Source organism: Diospyros lotus, chromosome 7, assembly GCF_014633365.1.
Source record: "Diospyros lotus cultivar Yz01 chromosome 7, ASM1463336v1, whole genome shotgun sequence".
NCBI classification, from domain to species: Eukaryota; Viridiplantae; Streptophyta; class Magnoliopsida; order Ericales; family Ebenaceae; genus Diospyros; species Diospyros lotus.
The window spans coordinates 31,771,755-31,791,298 of record NC_068344.1 but is presented as its reverse complement, the minus strand read 5'-3'; the positions used below and the strand labels follow the sequence as shown (position 1 = coordinate 31,791,298).

Sequence of the window (19,544 nt, the reverse complement as noted above, 5' to 3'; positions counted from 1 at the left end):
ATAAATAGAGGGGACTCAGTAGTCAGTACACGTGGATTTTGATTGTGAAACGCCACCGGAGAAGGGGAACCTGCAACGGTACTTGCCCCTGCATTTCGTTCTATTTACAGACGAACCCTCCGTTTTGTTACGAGGATTGGCATTCTCAGTAATTACGCGGAGAATACGAGGGCAACTGTTAACAGTGGTCGGTGAACCTTAATTCGGGTCACCGCCCACCTCGTGTCGGCCTAACTGGGTGACACGTTGATGCTATCGACACGTGTCTTAATCGACTCTGATCTGGCTTTGCGTCTTCTTGTGACCATACTGGACCCACTTTCCTTTGTGACCGTTGATCCACAGTGTGAAAGTGACCCCAGATGTAATTTGCATTTTAAAAAAAAAACACAAATAAAAAAATTCAAACTGCCCATCAAGCAGGCCATCCAACCATATTTTTGAAAGTGGTTGTTAAAGTTAAGGGTGCTCGTGACTGAGTTGGTTTCGGGCTTTGTAGACTTTTGATTTGATATAATTATGATTAGTTTTAATTAGAACTTTAAATTTGGAATTCATCTAATTATATGATTAAAATGAAATTAATCTCATTTATACAAAATTAAATTTATTTGAGTTGGGTGGCAGTTTTAAAATTTTTTATAATTATATTAAAAATTATCTTCTAAATAATTTCATCAATCAACACCGTAAAGTTATGCACTTTATTTGCAAATCCATAATTATATGATGAATTCATATTAAACAACTTTATTTTGCATAAAAAAGATAAAAAATAAAATAAAATATTTTAACAAGTACGACCTAGGCCAAAGGTGGGCCTCAAATGAAAAAAAAAAATACCACTTTTAAATATTCAATAAATTTGTGACATAGACTCTATATCTAAGACCTCTAAAAAAAGAGGAGCCCAAAATCACCAATTATTCAAAAATTACTCTTTTTATTTTTTGAAATATAAAATCATTAATTATATTTCATAATATTTTTGTTTAAATTTATTTTATTGTACCATTTAGAGAAGAAGACTCACAATTCTTTAAGTCTGAGAATCATTTTTTAATAAATAGTAAAATGTTATTTAGATAAAGAGGCTCTTCAAGTTTACGAGTCATTTTTTAATGTTAAATAATAAATAATGAGATATTATTTAGATAAGGGAACCTTCAACTCCCCAAATTCATATATAATTTTTCAATATTAAGTAGTGAATAGTGAAATATAAATCAGTTAAAAAATAAAAAAATGAAAAGTAACTTTTTTTAGAAGGATAATTTGATAAAACAATTATTTGAATGGTTGAATTTTTATTTGGAGAATCCGCACTGATTTAGGCATTAAAAAATAAAAATAATTTAATAAATTTTAATTTGTAGGAGTCGATTGTGGACTCTATACATTTTTTGTTTAGTCTATTATTATGTATTTAAATATTTTTCTCTTGTTTATATTATCAATTGAAAAATATTTATTTTCTAAACTTGTATATAAAAATTTAATTAATGATTTTGTATTTCAAAAGGCAAGTAAAGTAAAATTTTAATAATTTTAAAATTTTATTTATATTATTAAAGAGCCACCAAAATTACTTTGGCCTAAAATCACAAATATTTTTAAGTCGGCTAGACTCAAATGCACATGTGATAAACGTTTGGGTCAAATTTATAAAAATGAAGGATTCAACTTAGCCTCAAATTGATGTTAAGTAGGTTTAATTTTTTGGACTAGGACCTAATAATAATAATAAAACACAACAAATCTTAATTTTATTGGGCGGAGTTAGGTTAATGAATTATTAATCACTACTCATTTATACGTGTGATCATATATTTGAGTGTCTTTCATAAAATGTTTTTAGTTTTCCTCTACCTTATTTGGTAAAAATTGATTCCATTTATTTCATTCTCTTCACATTGGTGTTATTCTCATGTAAAAAAATTATAATAATTATATTTCCAAATATCTTATGTATATTTAGCTCTATAATATTAAATGTCACTTTAATTTTATTATGAATAGCTTTTTTTTCATTTATAAATGCACATCCATTTTAATATTATGGTCTCTAATGAATTTATATTTTCATGATTTCAAATTCAATGTCATACAACACTATTTGTTACTAAATCTTACATTACGACAAAGATGAACCAACTGAGAATGAAAATAACTTGTTTACAGGGCTGACCCAAGGCTTAGCGGGCCCTAGGTGATAATAAATTTTTTTGGAGAGGGTTGTTGTATTTTTTTAAGGTCCCACTTTTTTTTTGGGAGAGGGGGGGGGGAGGGCGCTTTATTCTCTCAAGTGATTGTTGTATTTTATTTTTTTTTAATTATGACTTATTACTGGCATCCTCAGTCACCCCGTCTCTAGAACTACACTAAGAAGGTAAATCGAGTGATGTGCCTAAGTGATTAGAGTGGTAGACTTAAGTGCCACTAATATCACTCTTAAGGTCCTCTCCTTAATTTTTGTTTCTCCCAATAATCGAACTCACACTAAGAATTTTCAGACAAACTTTTCAGCCTATTCCTTTACCACTTGGTTATGCCTTGGGATAAGTGATTGTTGTATTTTTCTTTCAAGGGGTGACTGTATTTTTTGGGAATTCCAAATTTTTGGAGGCCCCAGTCATAGGCTTTAGGGCCTATGTCTTGAGCAGACTCTGCTTGTTTAACTACAAACAAAAATAAAAGAGAAGATAAGTTAAAATTAATAAAAGGTTAAACCATAACCTAAAGACAACACGGACTAGGGGTCTCGAAGAAATAAAAGTCTCATAGAAAGCAGACTACTTCTATTTGAAATAACTTGGGTGCTTTACGTCATGCACCAAAGTTAGACTTCTTGTGGTCTTATTAAATTTCTTATTTTCATCTTTAACTTAATGATATTATCATATAAAAATATTGAATAAACCTTTTTATTTTAAAAATGATACCTTAATTTTAAGAGTAACATGCTTATTAGTCTTTTTATTTATTAATTAGATAATTGATTCAAAATATATAAATTAATCTTTTTTTTCCGTAGAATGATCATTTTATCTTCAAATTTAAACATAATATCATTCACATTTATATTTTTACATTACATATATTTCATAAATTTAATTTTTAGTTTGCTAACTCGAAACTTCTAATATAAAAAGTGTTCTCATGCTCAAGTTTAGTATTTATTCATTTTTTTCTGGTTTAGCAAAACTTCTAATATAAAATGTAATATATCGAGAGCCCAAAGTCAGGTTTAAGAAGGGACTCTACAAAAACTAGTATATATATTGAGAATAATAATAAAAAAAAATAACACTAACTGAATATCTTTTTTGATTGAATGTGAATAAAAAACTCCCGAATTAAGAGTGTTTAAGATAGGGTAGTTCAAGAATGAGTGACCCCTGGGAAGTTCGTGCAGGCTTATCAGGGTAAGCTGATCCGATTATATAAGCTAATCAAATTATTTCTATCGCTCAATGCGTGATGTTATAGGTAGTATCAGAGCTGACATTTGAAGAAGGCGGTTCAATGAGGGTGGGGAGTGACACTGGGGTGCGAGGGCTTGAACAAGGGATAGCTCTTGATAGGTTTCTAGGATGACAGTCCCTAAAAGGGAGAAAATCTAGGATCAGTTGTAAGGTCACATGACGAGGACGTTATGTACTTAATGAGAGGATAATGTAATATCTCGAGAGCCCAATGTCAGGTTTAAAAAGTGAATCTACAGAAGCTAGTATATATATCGAGGATAGTAAGGAAGAAAATAACACCACCTAAATACATTTTTGGCTGAATGTGTATAAAGAACTCCTAAGTTAAACGTGGTTGAGCTATAGTAGTTTAAAAATGGGTGACCCTTGAGAAGTTCGCATAAGTCCATCAAGATAAATTGATCTGATCATTTCTATCGCTCGATGCAGGATGTTACATAAAAAACGTCCCCAAGCTCAAATTTAATATTTATTCATTTTCTTCTCGTTTAGCAAGATAGTGTAATTTACAATTAACACATGCTAAAACACTGAAGAAGTTCATTTATTTATAGAGAATTGTAAAATTATTTAAATTTCTTAGTATTAGTATTTTTTTAGATAATATTTATTCTAATATTTTAAAAATCATTAAAATTATTATTTTTATTAATAACGTTTATCTTGATATTTCGAATTTCACTAGAAATATGATTTTTATGAATAATATATATTTTTTTCACAAAATTAATTTTTTGTGCTCAAAATGTAAAATCTCGTAGTGGCCTCCTCCAATCTTATAGCAAAATTTTGAATGTCACGAAATTATTTTATTGATGAGATGTTTTATTACTCACTATATATATATTTTTTAATTATAACTTTGATAATATTTTATTTAATATAAACTTCACTCACTATTATTGAAATTTGATTAAGTTATATTGACAATTCTTATATTTTTAAAATAACACAAATCTCTCTTAAATTTTATAAACGCAAATCACTTAAACCTTTATCATTTATAAATGTCTAATATTTTTTTTTTAATTTCAAAATGCCCCTATTTTCATTATTATTATAAAAAAATAAATAAGATAAAAAAATTAACAAACATTATAGGTGGATGCCCGTGTTATTGGCTCTGTTTGTTGCAGTTTAAAAGTTACAACTTCTAGTTTCTAATTTCAAAAAAGTTAGGATGTAGTGTTTGTTTTAGCTTATAGAATTCTAACTTATAGTTTCTACTAGCTTTTAGAAGGGGTAGAAGCTGGTTTTTTCAAAACTGGGGTACCCCAGCTTTTACAACTTCTGCTTAAATAATTACATTTTTATGATAATTTTGCACTTATTTTTAGCAAAGAATTACTCTGGATTTTTCTTTTCCACCGCCATTTTCATTTTCAAATATCTTCCTCTCTCTCGTCATCTTTTTAAATTATCATTCTATAACTATTAAGGGTATTATAAACAATTATACAAAAATAAGTTATTTTACAGCTATGGTATCAAACACCACAACTACTTAACTACAACTTCTAAGAAACTGCAGCAAATAGGTTCACAACTTATTCTAAGTTTTAGAAGCTATAATCTAAGAAGCTATAAGCTATAATTTCTTTAATTAAGTTGCAACAAACGGGGCCATTGTTGGCAATCATTATTGGGCACTTTTAGGTTTGATTTCGAAGCTAAAATTGAAATTTTTAAAAATATTTAAATTATAAACTATAAACTTATATTTAAGTTCAAATAACCCAAATTTAATATCGAGTTTGAAGAAGGTCAAATGAAAAAACCCTCAAACCCAAATTTGAAATTTCTAGTAAACTTGACGAAGGACCTTCGAGTTTAAATTAAATTTAATGGGAGAATCTTTGAGCCCAAATTCAAAGTTATGGGTTGGAACTGGTAGCAACACTATTGTTGTCATCCCATATCAACCATCAGATGCATGATAAATTAAATGAATTGATATTGATGGAGTTTAAACCTTATTGTCGTGCAATATATACGACAAAAAGGCAACAATTTGTGTTGTCTAAAAAAATACCTAGGGATGAATTGGATTTTTTAAATATTAATAATTTTAAATATTTTATAAATTTTTAAATTTGTAATATGTGGTAATTGTAATATGATTAATAATAATAAAATTATACAATTACAAGAAACAAAAAAAAATTATATAGGTTCGGTTCTAAAGAGACTAATTTTCTCTCTCAATATTTAACTTGAGATTTTACTAGAGAGAATCATCACTAACTTTTAATTAGAGTTAGAACCAACATATAATCCTTTACCTAAGTAAGAACCACTAGCATATTACTAGCAAATACAATCTCCTCAAACAACACGTGAGTAAAAATAACAAATTTACAATCAAAGACAATTATGAACAAGTCACCAACGGTTGGAAATTCTATCAGCCGGCACACGTCCAACATTTTGAACCTTCTTACTTTTTTTGGGATGTTTTATTAAGTTTGTTCTACCTTGAGCCTTTATACTTACTCTATATATATATATATCTTCCAAACAAACTAATCACTAAAAAAAGAGTTAATATGAAATTTGAAATTCAAATTTTTTGTAGGCTTTCTCAAACAACAAAGAATAAAACAAGAAAACATGTATAAAAATAACTCACTTTTAATTTAAAATAAATTTACTTTTTATATGACAAATCAATATTTAAAAATTTAAATATGAGCTTTCGAGATATAAATGATTAAAATAAGGAAATATGTCTAAAAATAATTTATCTTTAATTCAAAATAAATTTACTTTTTGTATGAGAAAGAAATACATTTATTAATATATACAAATTTAAATATAAAATTTTGAGACATAAATGATTAAAAGAACGAAACATGTTTAAAGATATCTCATTTTTAATTCAAAAAAAATTTATTTTTTACATAAGTAAGAAATGAATTTATCAAGATATAAAAATCCAAACACAAACTTTAACAGAAATGATGAAAACAAGAAAATATGATTAAAGATAACTCATATTTAATTTAAAATAAATTTATTTTTTATATAAATAAAAAATATATTTATATTATAAAAATATTTTTTTATCATCAAAATTTTATTTATTTACTCTTGAACTTAACAATTTGGGGAATAAAGGAGAGAGATAGAAAACTTTAATCGATTATTAGCGTAAAAGAGCGTTTTCAGAGATGAATTAGGAGACAATATGAGAGATAAAAGAAAGTAATATTGTTAAATATAAAAACATAATGATCATTTTACTTTGTATGTTAACATCAGAAAGGAGATGGAATATTCTAAAAATTACAAAAAAGGATGAGTATATTATAAAGTTAAGTAACGATAAGGGAAAGAATAATTAGGACAAGGGAGTAGAAAATAATACAAAAGATTAACTTTATTCTAAAATATTTTTTCAACTTTCAAGATTCTCACAAATTCTATTTATAAAATTATAAAATTTTAGAGTCACAAAGAACTTAGTAACAAAATAAATAAGAATTAATTATTATAATAATTATAACATACAAAATATAAAAAAAATTATAAAATACGAAGGGGTCAGGAATCCGACTTTAATTTGATAATAACAAAATACAATTTAATGAAATTTATCATTTTATTTATTTCTCAATTATAATAATAATAAGATAATATACGCGTGGGGCGGGCATGGGGAGACGTAAAACTGTCGGCCACAGCCTCATCAATCAAATTGAAAGAGACAATTACAAACAGTATTTGCCTGACTCTCCTTCAGCCAAAAGGTTCTTGTTCTTGGATTTTAACAGCCAGCCAGCCGGGCAGCCCGTCTCCTCCAATTCATGTCTTCCGGTCTTCCGATTCGATTCATCATTCGCGAGTTTGACGGCTTCTAAGGCGCCACGCCCGCAGCAGCGTCAGATCCCTTGCACTGGACGCTACATTCCCGGTCGTATTCTCCCATCGGATCGACTTAAGGATTTAAAGTTTATTCTTTAATTACTTAAAAAAATAAAACAAACAAGCAAAGGGAGCGTTAAATGTCAATGTCCGTCGTGCATGGCTTTCATTTGGACAGATGAGCACAAAGAAAAAAAATAAAATTATTTGATTGAGTTGAGTTGAGTTGGTGGATTGAAGCATTGAGTTCGTAACGTAGTCAAGACACGTGCCGAACAGCTCAGCGACACCAAGAACATTGACATGCCATGAGAAAACCTCCCCTTCCCCAAATTTAGATATAGGACATAATACCCGCAAAAGCAAATCCAATCAAAACCAAATTCTATTCACAGACGCAACGTCTTCGTGTCGTTCCCACCGAATCCGCTGTCCCCTCCCTCCCTCCATCCGTCCGTCCGTCCATCCCGATGGATCTATCGACTTCGAAGAAGGGCGTTGCCGTCGGTGTCGGGAACGGCGAAGGCGGGTCGCCAGACAGCAGCGGCAGCAGCGGAGGGGCGGAGGAGAGGACAAGGTTCGAGTACTTCGGATGGGTCTACCACTTGGGCGTCAACTCTCTTGGCCACGAGTACTGCCATCTCCGCTTTCTCTTCATTCGCGGCAAGCACGTGGAGATGTACAAGCGCGATCCTCACAAACAACCCGGCATTGTATGTATCGCCCTTCGCTCTCTCTCTCTCTCTATATATATATATATATATATTTATACACACACACATATGTATATGTAATGGGATGTAGGTATGCATTCGTGATGCATATCTGATTCGATGAATTGCTGAGCAACCTCCCGGGGGTGAGATACCATCGCGTACACAGCTTGTCTCTGTTTATTTATATGTGTATGATCATTTTGGGTGCGTATAAGGATCTAGATGATGTGAAATTGCGAGTTGTGGGGGAGAAAAGGGATTGATCAAAATTTTTGAATGTTGGTTTCTTTAGTTTAACGGGGCTAATAAGACGCTGCATTGAGTTAATTTTGTCGTGGGTGATCTGAAATTAGAATCGGACGTATTGTCTCTCTCTTTTATCTTAATCCATCTGGTTCTGGACAAAGGGCTCAGATTGAGACTGATTTTGCTACAAAAAAGGCAAAGCAGATTTAACTTGGTAATTTTATTTTTCCAGTCATCTTTGTCTAAGTGTTTTCGAGGGTGAGCCTTGGTATTAACGGTGAGGTTGCTTCTCTGTGACTGGAATTTGAGTTGTGAAAATAGCCTCCTTGCGGGCATTCCCCTAACCCTCATAAAGTGGGGAGTCTCATGCACTAGGACGGTAAGTTTTCTTCATTATGAAGCAGAGGTTTAGCATTTTCTCTGTTTCTTTTTATGTTTCATGTTTTTGGAATTCTTATTTTATTCTTCTTCTTCTTAATAAAATGATCAGGAGCGCAAATAATTGCTTGAAGAATAGATGCAGCACTGATAGTTTATTTGTCTTTATTTATTAATAATCAAACTCATTGAGTTAAGGCTTGTTATTGTTGTTGTTTTGTTAGTATACAAACATAAGGTTGGAATTTTATGTTCAGTTTATTATTATTTTTCTTTCTTTTGTTTTTGGAGTTTATTTTCTAATTTTAAAAGTATTCATTGCTCAAAGTCTTGTGAATAGAATGAGTGCTGCGCTAAAATGTCATTATGAATGTAACATTTGTATATACCTGTTGTGATACCAAAAATGTATTAATTGTAAAATCAAAGGAACGAAAAAATATTTTCTTCTCCATTAACCTAAACAACTTACAATCTCTTATATACAAATTACCATCGCCTTTTCTCCTGTCTTTGGAATCTAAATCTTCACAGAATAAGGAAAGTCAAGAAGAAAGGAATCAGAAAAATAGAAAAGGAAATTGCAGCACAATTGACTGACAAATGATCTCATAATTTATGGAATTGTTTAAAGATTGTAATCACTTAGGATTTTTCTCTCTATTAAACCCAACATACTCGGGTATGATCATCAATAAATATAACAAATCATCGCTCCCCAGTTGAATTTAACACTCATGATGGTCCCTATATATCACTATGAATTAGATGGAATGGAGTATAAGGTTTGTATGTATGAGGTAGATAAAATGCATGGGTTTCTTTTGCAAGAATACAATGATCACACTGAAATGATGAAAAATCTTTATTAACAAACAAATGAGAGTACAAATGCTTTAAATAAGATAAACTGAGGTGGCCTAATCTATGCCACAACAGAACATTAGAATCAGAAAATAAAGAAAAGACAATAGATGACTTTGGACTTGAAGGAGAACTAACACCTGACAAGTAATAGAGGCTATTTCACTCATCATTCCCAATCATCCTCTCCGATGACAAATCTTGAAATTTGTCGGAACAATTCAAGTCTCTAGTTAATTTACTCACTGACAGTAAATTGCACTACAAATCGGGAACATTAAGAACATAATTTAACTTCAACCCATTGAGTTCCATATCTCCTCTCTCTGTTGCCATGCACATAGACCCATCTGCTATAATAATACCAACATTTTCCTTACATGGTTTATAGTTACTAAATCCTGTATTAGAACTTGTCATATGGTCAGAAACACTTATGTCCACTATCCAAGTATCATGTGGGTCTTTACATGACAATAAGGAAAAAAATACCTTTATGTGTTGTAAGGGCTGGGAAATCAGTAGAAATCGATGGGACAGATTTGGACATATCTGTAACTGATGAGGAAGTCATTAGTTTTTGAAGAATCTCCATCTGCTTTGCCGTGAATGATTGAGAGGTAGCACCAGTTGTTGTCTCAACCACATAAGCATTCTTTCTCCTCTGACTTCGTGGTTTTCAATCTGTGGGCTTGCCATGAATATCCCAGCATGTGTCTTTGGTATGGCAGGGCTTCTTGTAATGCTCACCATAATTGCTTGTCCTTTCCAGAAATTCCGTTGGATTGTATCCTTCATTTCGGTCTGTTGTTAAAGCGGATCCTTGGACTGCTATTTCAGTGGCTGGGCTTTGTATTGGAGAGGACATTACCTTTCTCCTTGTTTCTTCACGCTGAACTTCAACAAACACCTCCTTTAGTTTAGGTAGAGGCTTTGTGCCAAGCATATGTTCTCAAACGTCATCAAGTTCTTGATTTAGGCCTTGTAAAAAATCAAATATTCGATCTTTTTCTAACATCTTGTTGTATAGGACTCCATCATCTGAACACTTCTAATTAACATTATGAAACAAATCGATTTCTTGCCACAGTTCTGAGAGCATATTAAAATACTCGGTGACAGATAATGTACATTATCGAATGTTTTGAATCTTGGAGTGAACTTTAAAACTTTGTGATGTATTTTCAAGATTTGAGTACATCTCTTTCACTGCATCCCATACTTCTTTTGCTGTTTGGTATAACAGGTATAGGCACCCAAGCCTTTGCTTCATCGAGTTTATCAACCATGCCATTGCCATCACAATCGAGTTCTTTGCTTCCCATACACTATAGGTGGCCGAATCTAATAAAGGTGCTGCCTTTTGCTCCTGTCAAATATCCCATCTTCCCTTTTCCCTTGATCACAAGCAATACCGATTGATACCACTCTCTAAAATGACTCACATTCAATTTATGAGAGGTGATTTGGATTGAGGGGTTTTTGGGATGACCAGGTAGTACAGATAATTGGGGGGGGGGGGGGGTTGGAGATAGTTGGAATCCTAGACGATTCTACTGTGGATGAAGTGGAGTTTGCCATTTGATTGGTAATGATGGCCTTTGGTATTCACCCTGGTGGAAGGACCAGCTCTGATACCATAAAACCAGAGGAAGGAAAAAATAATTTCTTCTCCATTAACCTAAACTGTTGATTCCGTGTGGAAATCCTGTACCAATCCTTGGCCAAGCAGATCAAATCGACAGCAAAACGAAAACAGAAAATACAACTTCAAACCGCCAATATGCAACGCACACAGAGTCAAATAGTTATGTGTTCGGACTCAAAATTAAGTCCTACTCACGACAAGGGTTTTCGCCCCTAGTCAATCCACTAATATTGAAGTGATTACAATAGAATATTACAATCTTACAACAAGAACAACAAGAATGATTTTAGTATTGCAAGAAAATAGAAGAGTTGATTTACAACACACAGACAATCAGAAAACCAACAGACTACTTGTAGAAACAGCCTCTCCTTATTGATCTTTCATGCCTCAAGCGATTTTGGAACAAAGATCAACACAATACTCGTCGGATGTTCTTGCAGGTCTCAGGGATTCACGCGTTGTATCTCACCTTCAGGCGCCGAAAGTAGGGTTTTAGAAAGAGAAGAAATGAGCATCTTTAGATTAGGGCATCAAGAAGCCCTTATATAGCAGCGATACCAGGCTAGGCCGGAGAGAACGCATGGGCCACACTTGGGCTTGGCTCAATATAAGATCTCGACCCACATTAGGAAGTTGGCCCGCAATATTAATCACCAGATTACATATACATAATGAATAAACCCAATTGCATATTAATGGAGAAAAATAATACAAACAGAATACACATGAAAACATAAATGATAAAAATCATTTTAATGCATTTTTGAATCACCTTATTTAACAAATTCCACCTTGATTTAAGAATGGATTAAATATTGGATTTTTAAATAGACACCCCTGCAAGTCTCCCTAGGTACGTTGGGAGAATATTGAGCAATTCTAAGGCTTGATCAAATTTAGCTATAGGAATAGACTTAGTTAACATATCTGCTTGGTTGATTTTTGTAAAAAAATTTTCCACCTTAATCTGCCCTTTAGATATAACATCCCTAACAAAATGAAGACGCACATCTATGTGCTTGGTTATCTCATGAAACGCACTATTCTTAAAGAGATGGATGACACTTTGTGAATCACAAAGTACTCTAAGGATTTGGTCACCTAGACCCAATTCTCTAAGTATTCCCTGCAACCAAATTGCCTCTTTTATGGCTTCTGTAAGAGCCACATATTCAGCCTTAGTGGTTGACAAGACCACTATATGCTGGAGATTAGCTTTCCAGCTCATCACATTTCCACCTATGGTGAAAACATACCCAGATAAGGACCTTCTCTTATCTAAATCAACTGCAAAATCAGAGTCACAATAGCCTTGTATGCAGCTGGAATTTTCAGTGTTAGAACTAAACACTAAACCCCTATCCAAAGTCCCCTTTAGGTACCTAAGGATCCATTTAATAGCTGTCCAATGCTCTTTAGATGGATTGCTCATAAATCTAGTAACTAGACTCACTCCATATGCTATATCCGGTCTAGTTCCTATCATTGCATACATTAGGCTTCCCACTGCATTAGAGCAAGGAACCTTCTTCATGTATTCTTCTTCTTCCTTAGGTAATTTATCTTTTACAACATGAAGCTTAAAATGGGAAGGAATTGGGGTAGAGACTGATTTACAGTTTTGCATTTCGAATAAGTTTACTACCTTCTTTAGGTAGTCGGATTGAGACAGAGTTAGGGTGCATTTCTTCCTATCTCTTTTAATATCAATCCCTAATATACGCTTTGCTGCACCAAGACTTTTCATTTCAAATTCTGATTTAAGGGCTTGAATCAGTTTGTTTATTTCTCCCTTTTCTTTACATGCTATAAGCATGTCATCAACATAAATCAAAAGGTATATGTATAGTTTCCCCTTAAGCTGTTTAAAATAGACACAATGGTTAAAATTACATCTTGTGTAATTTTTTTTGAGCATAAACTTATCAAACCTCCTATACCATTGTCTAGGGGACTGCTTAAGGCCATACAAAGACCTTTGCAACAAACAAACTTTATTTTCTTTTCCTTTTTCTATGAAACCTATAGGTTGATCCATATAGATCATTTCTTTTAGGTTTCCGTGCAGAAAAGCAGTCTTAACGTCTAATTGCTCTAGTTCTAAGTCATTTAGGGCTACTAGAGCTAAGACCAATCTTATGAATGTGTGTTACCACAGGGGAAAACACTTCATGGTAGTCTATGCCCTCTCTTTGGGAATACCCTTTGGCAACTACCCTTGCTTTAAACCTAGGTAGTTCTACTCCTGGTATACCTGGATTTCTCTTGAAAATCCACTTGTAGCCTATAACTTTTTGATTTTTAGGTTTATCTACAAGTGTCCAGGTACTATTCTTTTTCAGAGATTCCATCTCTTCCTTTATTGCCTTCAACCAGTTAATTTTATACTTGCTAGATCAAGTTTCTTGATAACTAATCGGTTCATCAAGCTCAATTGAATCTCCAATGTTAAGAGCATAGGCAATAACATTTGCATGGGCATACCTTGCAAGTGGTTTTATCTCTCTCCTTACCCTATCCCTAGATAGGATATAATCACCCAAATCAGGAAGAGATTCAGCTGAACCTCATTTTCTTCAATTTCTCTTTTAGATTCAGCACTTTCAGGAGAACTAGCAAGCTGAGGATGTTCTAGGTTAGATTCCATTGACTTATCACTAGGGCTGTCCCTTTCGACCTCAAATTGAAAATTTTCAGTTTGATCTGCCTTAGCATTTTTCACCTTATTTGGCATATAGTATTCTGATTCCTTGAATACTACATCCCGCTGATGACGATCTTCTTATCATCAATCATCCATAGCTTATATCCTTTTACTCCTTGAGGATATCCTAAAAATATTGCCTTTTTGGCTCTAGGGTCTAACTTCCCTTCTTTCTTATGGACATATCCAATACATCCAAAAGGTCTAAGGTGATCTAAAGAAGGCAATTTCCCACTCTATAGCTGTTCTGGAGTCCTAAAGTTTAAGACAGAGGAAAAGGATCTATTTATTTGGTAACAAACAGTTGACATTGCTTCAACCCAAAATTTCTTACTTTTAATAGACATCTTACTTTATTTAGAATTGTTCTATTCATTCTCCCAGCAATACCATTTTACTGAGGTGTGTTACTTCAAGTTCTATGCCTTGGAATACTTACTTGTTTGTAAAAGTTTGTGAATTCATGATTGTAGAATTCCAACCCATTATCTGTTCTTAAAGTCTTTATTTTCTTCCCAATTTGGTGTTCTACATAGGTCTTCCATTCCTTAAATTTTCCAAAGGCTTCATTTTTGTGCTTAAGGAAGTAAGCCCATACCTTCCTAGAATAGTCATTTATTAGAGAAAGGAAATATTGGGCTCCGGATAAGGAATTAGGAACTTGGGGCAAACCACAAGGGTAATAATGAATGTACTCTAGGACACCACTAGACTTGTGCGTTGCAGGAACAAACTGCAACCTGTGAGACTTGTCCATGACACATGTCTCATAGAAATTTAGATCATTAATCCTCTTAGAATCTAGGATGTCTTGTTTACTTAGTTCTTGCAAACCTTTCATTCCTATGTGACCTAGCCTCTTATGCCATAATGCAGTGTCATCATTTTCTGTAGATGAAATTGCAACACTTCCAGGGATAGTCTCTCTTTGCAAAACATATAGCCCTTGTTTAAGAATTCCTTTAAGAACTACCATGGATCCTTTCATAACCCTAAGGATACCATTTTCAGATTTATAAGACCCTCCATTTGAATCTAACATGCCTAGGGAAATTAAATTTCTTCTCAGGTTAGGCACAAACCTCACATTATCTAAAGTCCTAAAAGTTCCATCTCACATCTTAAATCTAACTGACCCTATTCTAGTTATGTTGCAGGATTGGTTATTACCCATAAGGACTTTACCACCCTCAATCTGCTGAAAATTAAGCAACCAGTCTTTCCTAGGTGTCATGTGAAAAATGCAACTTGAATCTAATATCCACTCATCTCCTGAGGCATGTTTAGAGAGTATTAAACCCTCTCCACTATCATACCCATTAGATAGGTTTGCTACTTCTTGATTATTCTTATTATTTTCCATGTCTTTCTTCTTTTGAAAACAATTTTTCCTTATGTGCCCCTCTTTCTTACAATACCAGCAAGCTCTTGTTTTTGAGGATCCTCTACTTGTTCCTCTTGATTTAAAATTAGACCTTGTTATACTTCTTCCCCTAGTATTACTTTTGCCTTTAGGCTTTGATTTATGTTCCCACTTTCCCTTTACACTTAAGCCTTTAACATTATTTATTTTCTTCTCTTTCTTATCCTCCTCAAGATCTCTCGATCTTAGGGTGGACACAACATCCTCTAATAACAAGGTGGTTTTGCCATATTGCATTGCTGTCCTTAGATCTCTATAGGATTCAGGCAAAGAATTTAAAAGAATGACAACCTGGTTTTCTTTTGAAATATCCTCATCAATATTAGCTTGGCCAATTGTGATAACATTAAAGTCATCTAAGTTCTCTTCTAAAGATTTTGAGGTATTCATTTTAAAACCAAATAGTTTTCCTTTTAAATAAATTTTACTCGTTAAAGATCTAGTCATGTAAAGGGATTCTAATTTAGTCCAAACCTTTAAAGCAGTATCCTCCTTATTTACTTGTCTAAGGACTACAACAACAAACAACAACAACATATCCAGCCTTTATCCCACTATGTGAGGTCGGCTACATGAATTCTAGACTTCCATGTATTTCTGTCTTTTGTCATATCTTCATTGAGGTCTATACATTTCATATCAAACTTTAATGTCTCTCCCAAAGTCTTCTTAGGTCTGCCTCTACCTCTTTTTTTGACTAATTGTTCCATTTCATTAACTCTCCTCATAGGAGCGTCTCTTGCTTGTTTCCATTTGATTTATATTTCGTTGGTATATTGGTTATGTTAACTCATTAAGTCGTGTAAGCTGTTAAGGCGGTGTAAGAGGCTTGCTATTATATATATATACAACAATGCACTTCATTTTAGTTTTTATGTTTTTCAATTAATGAAATACGAAGCTAGTTGTTTCTCCAAACTCTCTCTCTGATTTGTTTGTATTTTGCCCTAGGGTTTTCCTAAAATCTTTTCATGATATCAGAGCCATAGACGAAAGTCATGGCGTCCAATCCTTCTCATAGTACCTCTTATTCTCTTCCTCCTCCTCGATCGTCCTCCTTGCTTTCTACTGCCTCGCAATCTGATTTTGGTGCAATTGCGAAGGCTTTAATTTTTGTTCCGATTAAGCTCGATTCAGGAAATTATATTTTATGGAAAGCTCAAGTGTTGGCTACTATTCGAGCGTTTGATCTAGTACCATTATTACAAAAATCGACACCTCCTCCTAAGTATGTAGCTGGTCTAGAAAGTAGCAATGCTGAGGTTACGAGATTGAATGAGGATTATATGAATTGGTTGAGATCTGATCAACTTCTTCTTGGCTAGCTGTTTTCAACTATTGAACTAGAAGTCTTAGTTTAGGTAATTCAGTGCGAATCTGTTGTAGAGGTATGGTCTACACTAGAAAATTTATATTCTAGATAAACAATTGCAAAGTCCTTTCAGTTAAAGCAGTAGTTGCATTCCATCAAGAAATCTGATCTCTCTATTAATGACTACATATTAAAGATCAAGACGATAGGTCTTTCTTTAGTAGTCATAAGAGAACCTTTACAAGATAAAGAATTGTTGTTGGCAATCTTAAATGGCTTGGATCATGACTATGAAACAATTGTTAGTCTTATAACCTATCAAATGGATGAGATAGACTTAGAAAAGGTTCAATATCTTCTTCTAATGCATGAGCAGAGATTAGCTTCGCAAAATTTGTTGTTGTCATCTGCTGTTTTTGATTCATCTATGTCTTCAATATCTATAAATGTGGCTTCGTATTTATCTCAAGGAGGAAATGGATCTGTAAATAATTCTAGAGGAGGTTATAACACTAGAGGAGGAAATTATGGTGTTAGAGGAGGTTAAGGTAGAGGTCGATCATCTGGTGGAAAAAGGATATACGGTCAACTTTGCGGAAAACTGGAGCATTTTGTTGATAAATGCTATCATCGATTTGATAAAAATTTTCAGAGGAACACTTGCCAGTCTGTTGACCAGGGTGGTTCAACTGGTCCTCGTGCCTATCTAACCTCTCATCGTGACTCTAACGAAGCCTACATGACTGAAATAAGATCTACTCATGGCATTCCTTATGGAACTGTTTCTCAACCACCAGAAACTTATCAATCTCCACCTGTTCACTCTGATTCTTCTTGGTTTGTGGATTCTAGTGCCATAAATTACATTACTTCAAATCTCAACAATCTGTCTCTTCATTCTCCTTATTATGGTGCTGACAAAGTGACTATTGGTAGCGGTAAGTTTTTACCTATCTCGAGTGTTGGTACTACTCGGTTTTCTTCCCTTATTTCATTTCCTAATGTTCTTCATGTTCCTCAAATAAAGAAGAATTTAATTAGTGTGTCTCAGTTAACTCATGATAACAATGTCATAATTGAGTTTGACTTAAATTCTTGTGTGGTCAAGGACAAGGACTTTGGACTAGTGCTACTCTACGGTCACCTTAAGAATGGACTATACAAGCTAGATTCCACATTTGTTTCTGCTACAACTAGCAACTTCGTTCGTCCTATTGAGTCTACTGTTTCAATTCGCCCTAATGCTTCTTTGAATACATGTAATAAACATTTTAGGAATACATGTAATAAACAACATTCATTTTGTCATGAGTTGTCAAATTCCCGCATCAATGTAGCTCTTACAGATTCTTCAATTTGTAAACAATGGCATGCACGATTGGGGCATCCATCATCTCGTGTGTTGCGGCATATTTTGAATAAAATTCAAGTTCCTTGTTCGTCTTCTATTCCATTTTGTGACTTTTGTAAAGTTGGGAAATTAAATCAGCTTCCTTTTAATGATTGTGATATTACAACTACGAAACCATTGGAACTTGTTTACTCCAGTTTGTGGGGACCTTCTCCAAGTTTGTCCATAGAGGGCTATAGATATTATATCATCTTTATTGATGCTTATACTTGGTATACTTGGCTTTACCCTTTAAAACTTAAGCTTGATGCTCTATCTACCTTCATTACCTTCCATAAATTTGCTGAGCTTCATAACCATTCAAAACTCATAGCTTTACAAACTGATAATGGGGGGGAGTTCAAAGCCTTTTTGCCATATCTTAAAAGCCATGGAATTCGACTAAGATTTTCATGTCCTTATACCCACTAGCAAAATGAAGTAGCAGAAAGAAAGTATCGACATATTGCTGACATGGGTTTTAACTCTTTTAGCACTCTCTCTCTCATATGTCGCTTAAATTTTGGGTAGATGCTTTCCAAACTGCAATTCATACGATTAATTTGCTTCCTGCTTCTCCTATTCGATTTTGTACTCCATTTGAACTGCTATATGGAAAATCACCGAATTATCTTTTGTTACAACCTTTTGGTTGTGCTTGTTTTCCCTTCCTAAGACCCTATAACAAGCACAAATTTGATTTTCATTCCACAAAATGTGTGTTTCTAGGGTATTGTCACTCTCAAGCCGGGTATAAGTGTCTACATTCCTCTGGGAAAGTTTATGTTTCAGGGCATGTTTAGTTTAATCCAAATAAATTCCCTTTTCCTTCATTGTTTACTTTTTCTAGTACTTCTTCTTCTTCAACCAATGGACCTGGATATTCTACTTCTTTTCTTCAATCATTTCCTTCCGATTCTTCCTCTTCGAGAGTAGCACATTCCTTAAATCCTTGTCACCTATTGTTTCACATTCTAATGCCCCTAGTGTTTCTGATGTCGTGCTTATTGAAAGGGATCAATAGTCAAGGGACCAACAACCCATTCCTTCTTGTCCTCAAACCAAACCTAGTTCTGTTTCTAAGCCCAAACCTGGTATTGCACCTTCTATTCATCCAATGGTCACAAGATCTAAAGCTCAACAACTTGTCACCACCTCTCCTCATGCCTTAGTGAGTAGTCTAGAACCTTATTCAATTCGTGAGGCTTTGGTATATTCTCGGTGGTTGCAGGCTATGAAAGAGGAATTTTCAGCCTTGTAGCGCAATCATACGTGGGATCTTGTCCCGTTTTCTAATGAGATGAATCTTATTGGAAGCAAATGGGTTTTCTGGGTGAAATATAAATCAGATGGTTCCATTCTTAAATACAAAGCTCGCTTGGTAGCTAAAGGGTTTCTCCAAACACCCGGTATAGACTATGGTGATACTTTTAGCCCTGTGGTGAAGGCTCCAACAATCAGGGTTCTGTTTTCTCTAGCTGTTACTTTTGGTTGGGACATCCAACAAG

At 33.6% G+C, this 19,544-nt stretch overlaps 1 protein-coding gene across 4 annotated transcripts in view; it reads left to right on the top strand.

Moving 5' to 3' along the window:
- The first annotated feature begins 7,652 nt into the window (after nucleotides 1–7,652).
- LOC127806429 (protein ENHANCED DISEASE RESISTANCE 2) overlaps nucleotides 7,653–19,544 on the top strand; it is an 87,005-nt gene continuing 75,113 nt past the window's right edge. For 2 of the 4 annotated variants that reach the window (XM_052343720.1, XM_052343721.1), the window contains exon 1: nucleotides 7,653–8,065. In XM_052343720.1, the coding sequence (XP_052199680.1) occupies nucleotides 7,823–8,065 (243 nt within the window). In that variant the 5' untranslated portion in view covers nucleotides 7,653–7,822. The remainder of the gene's footprint in view (nucleotides 8,066–19,544) is intronic. The other 2 variants (XM_052343719.1, XM_052343718.1) reach the window with 2 other exon arrangements.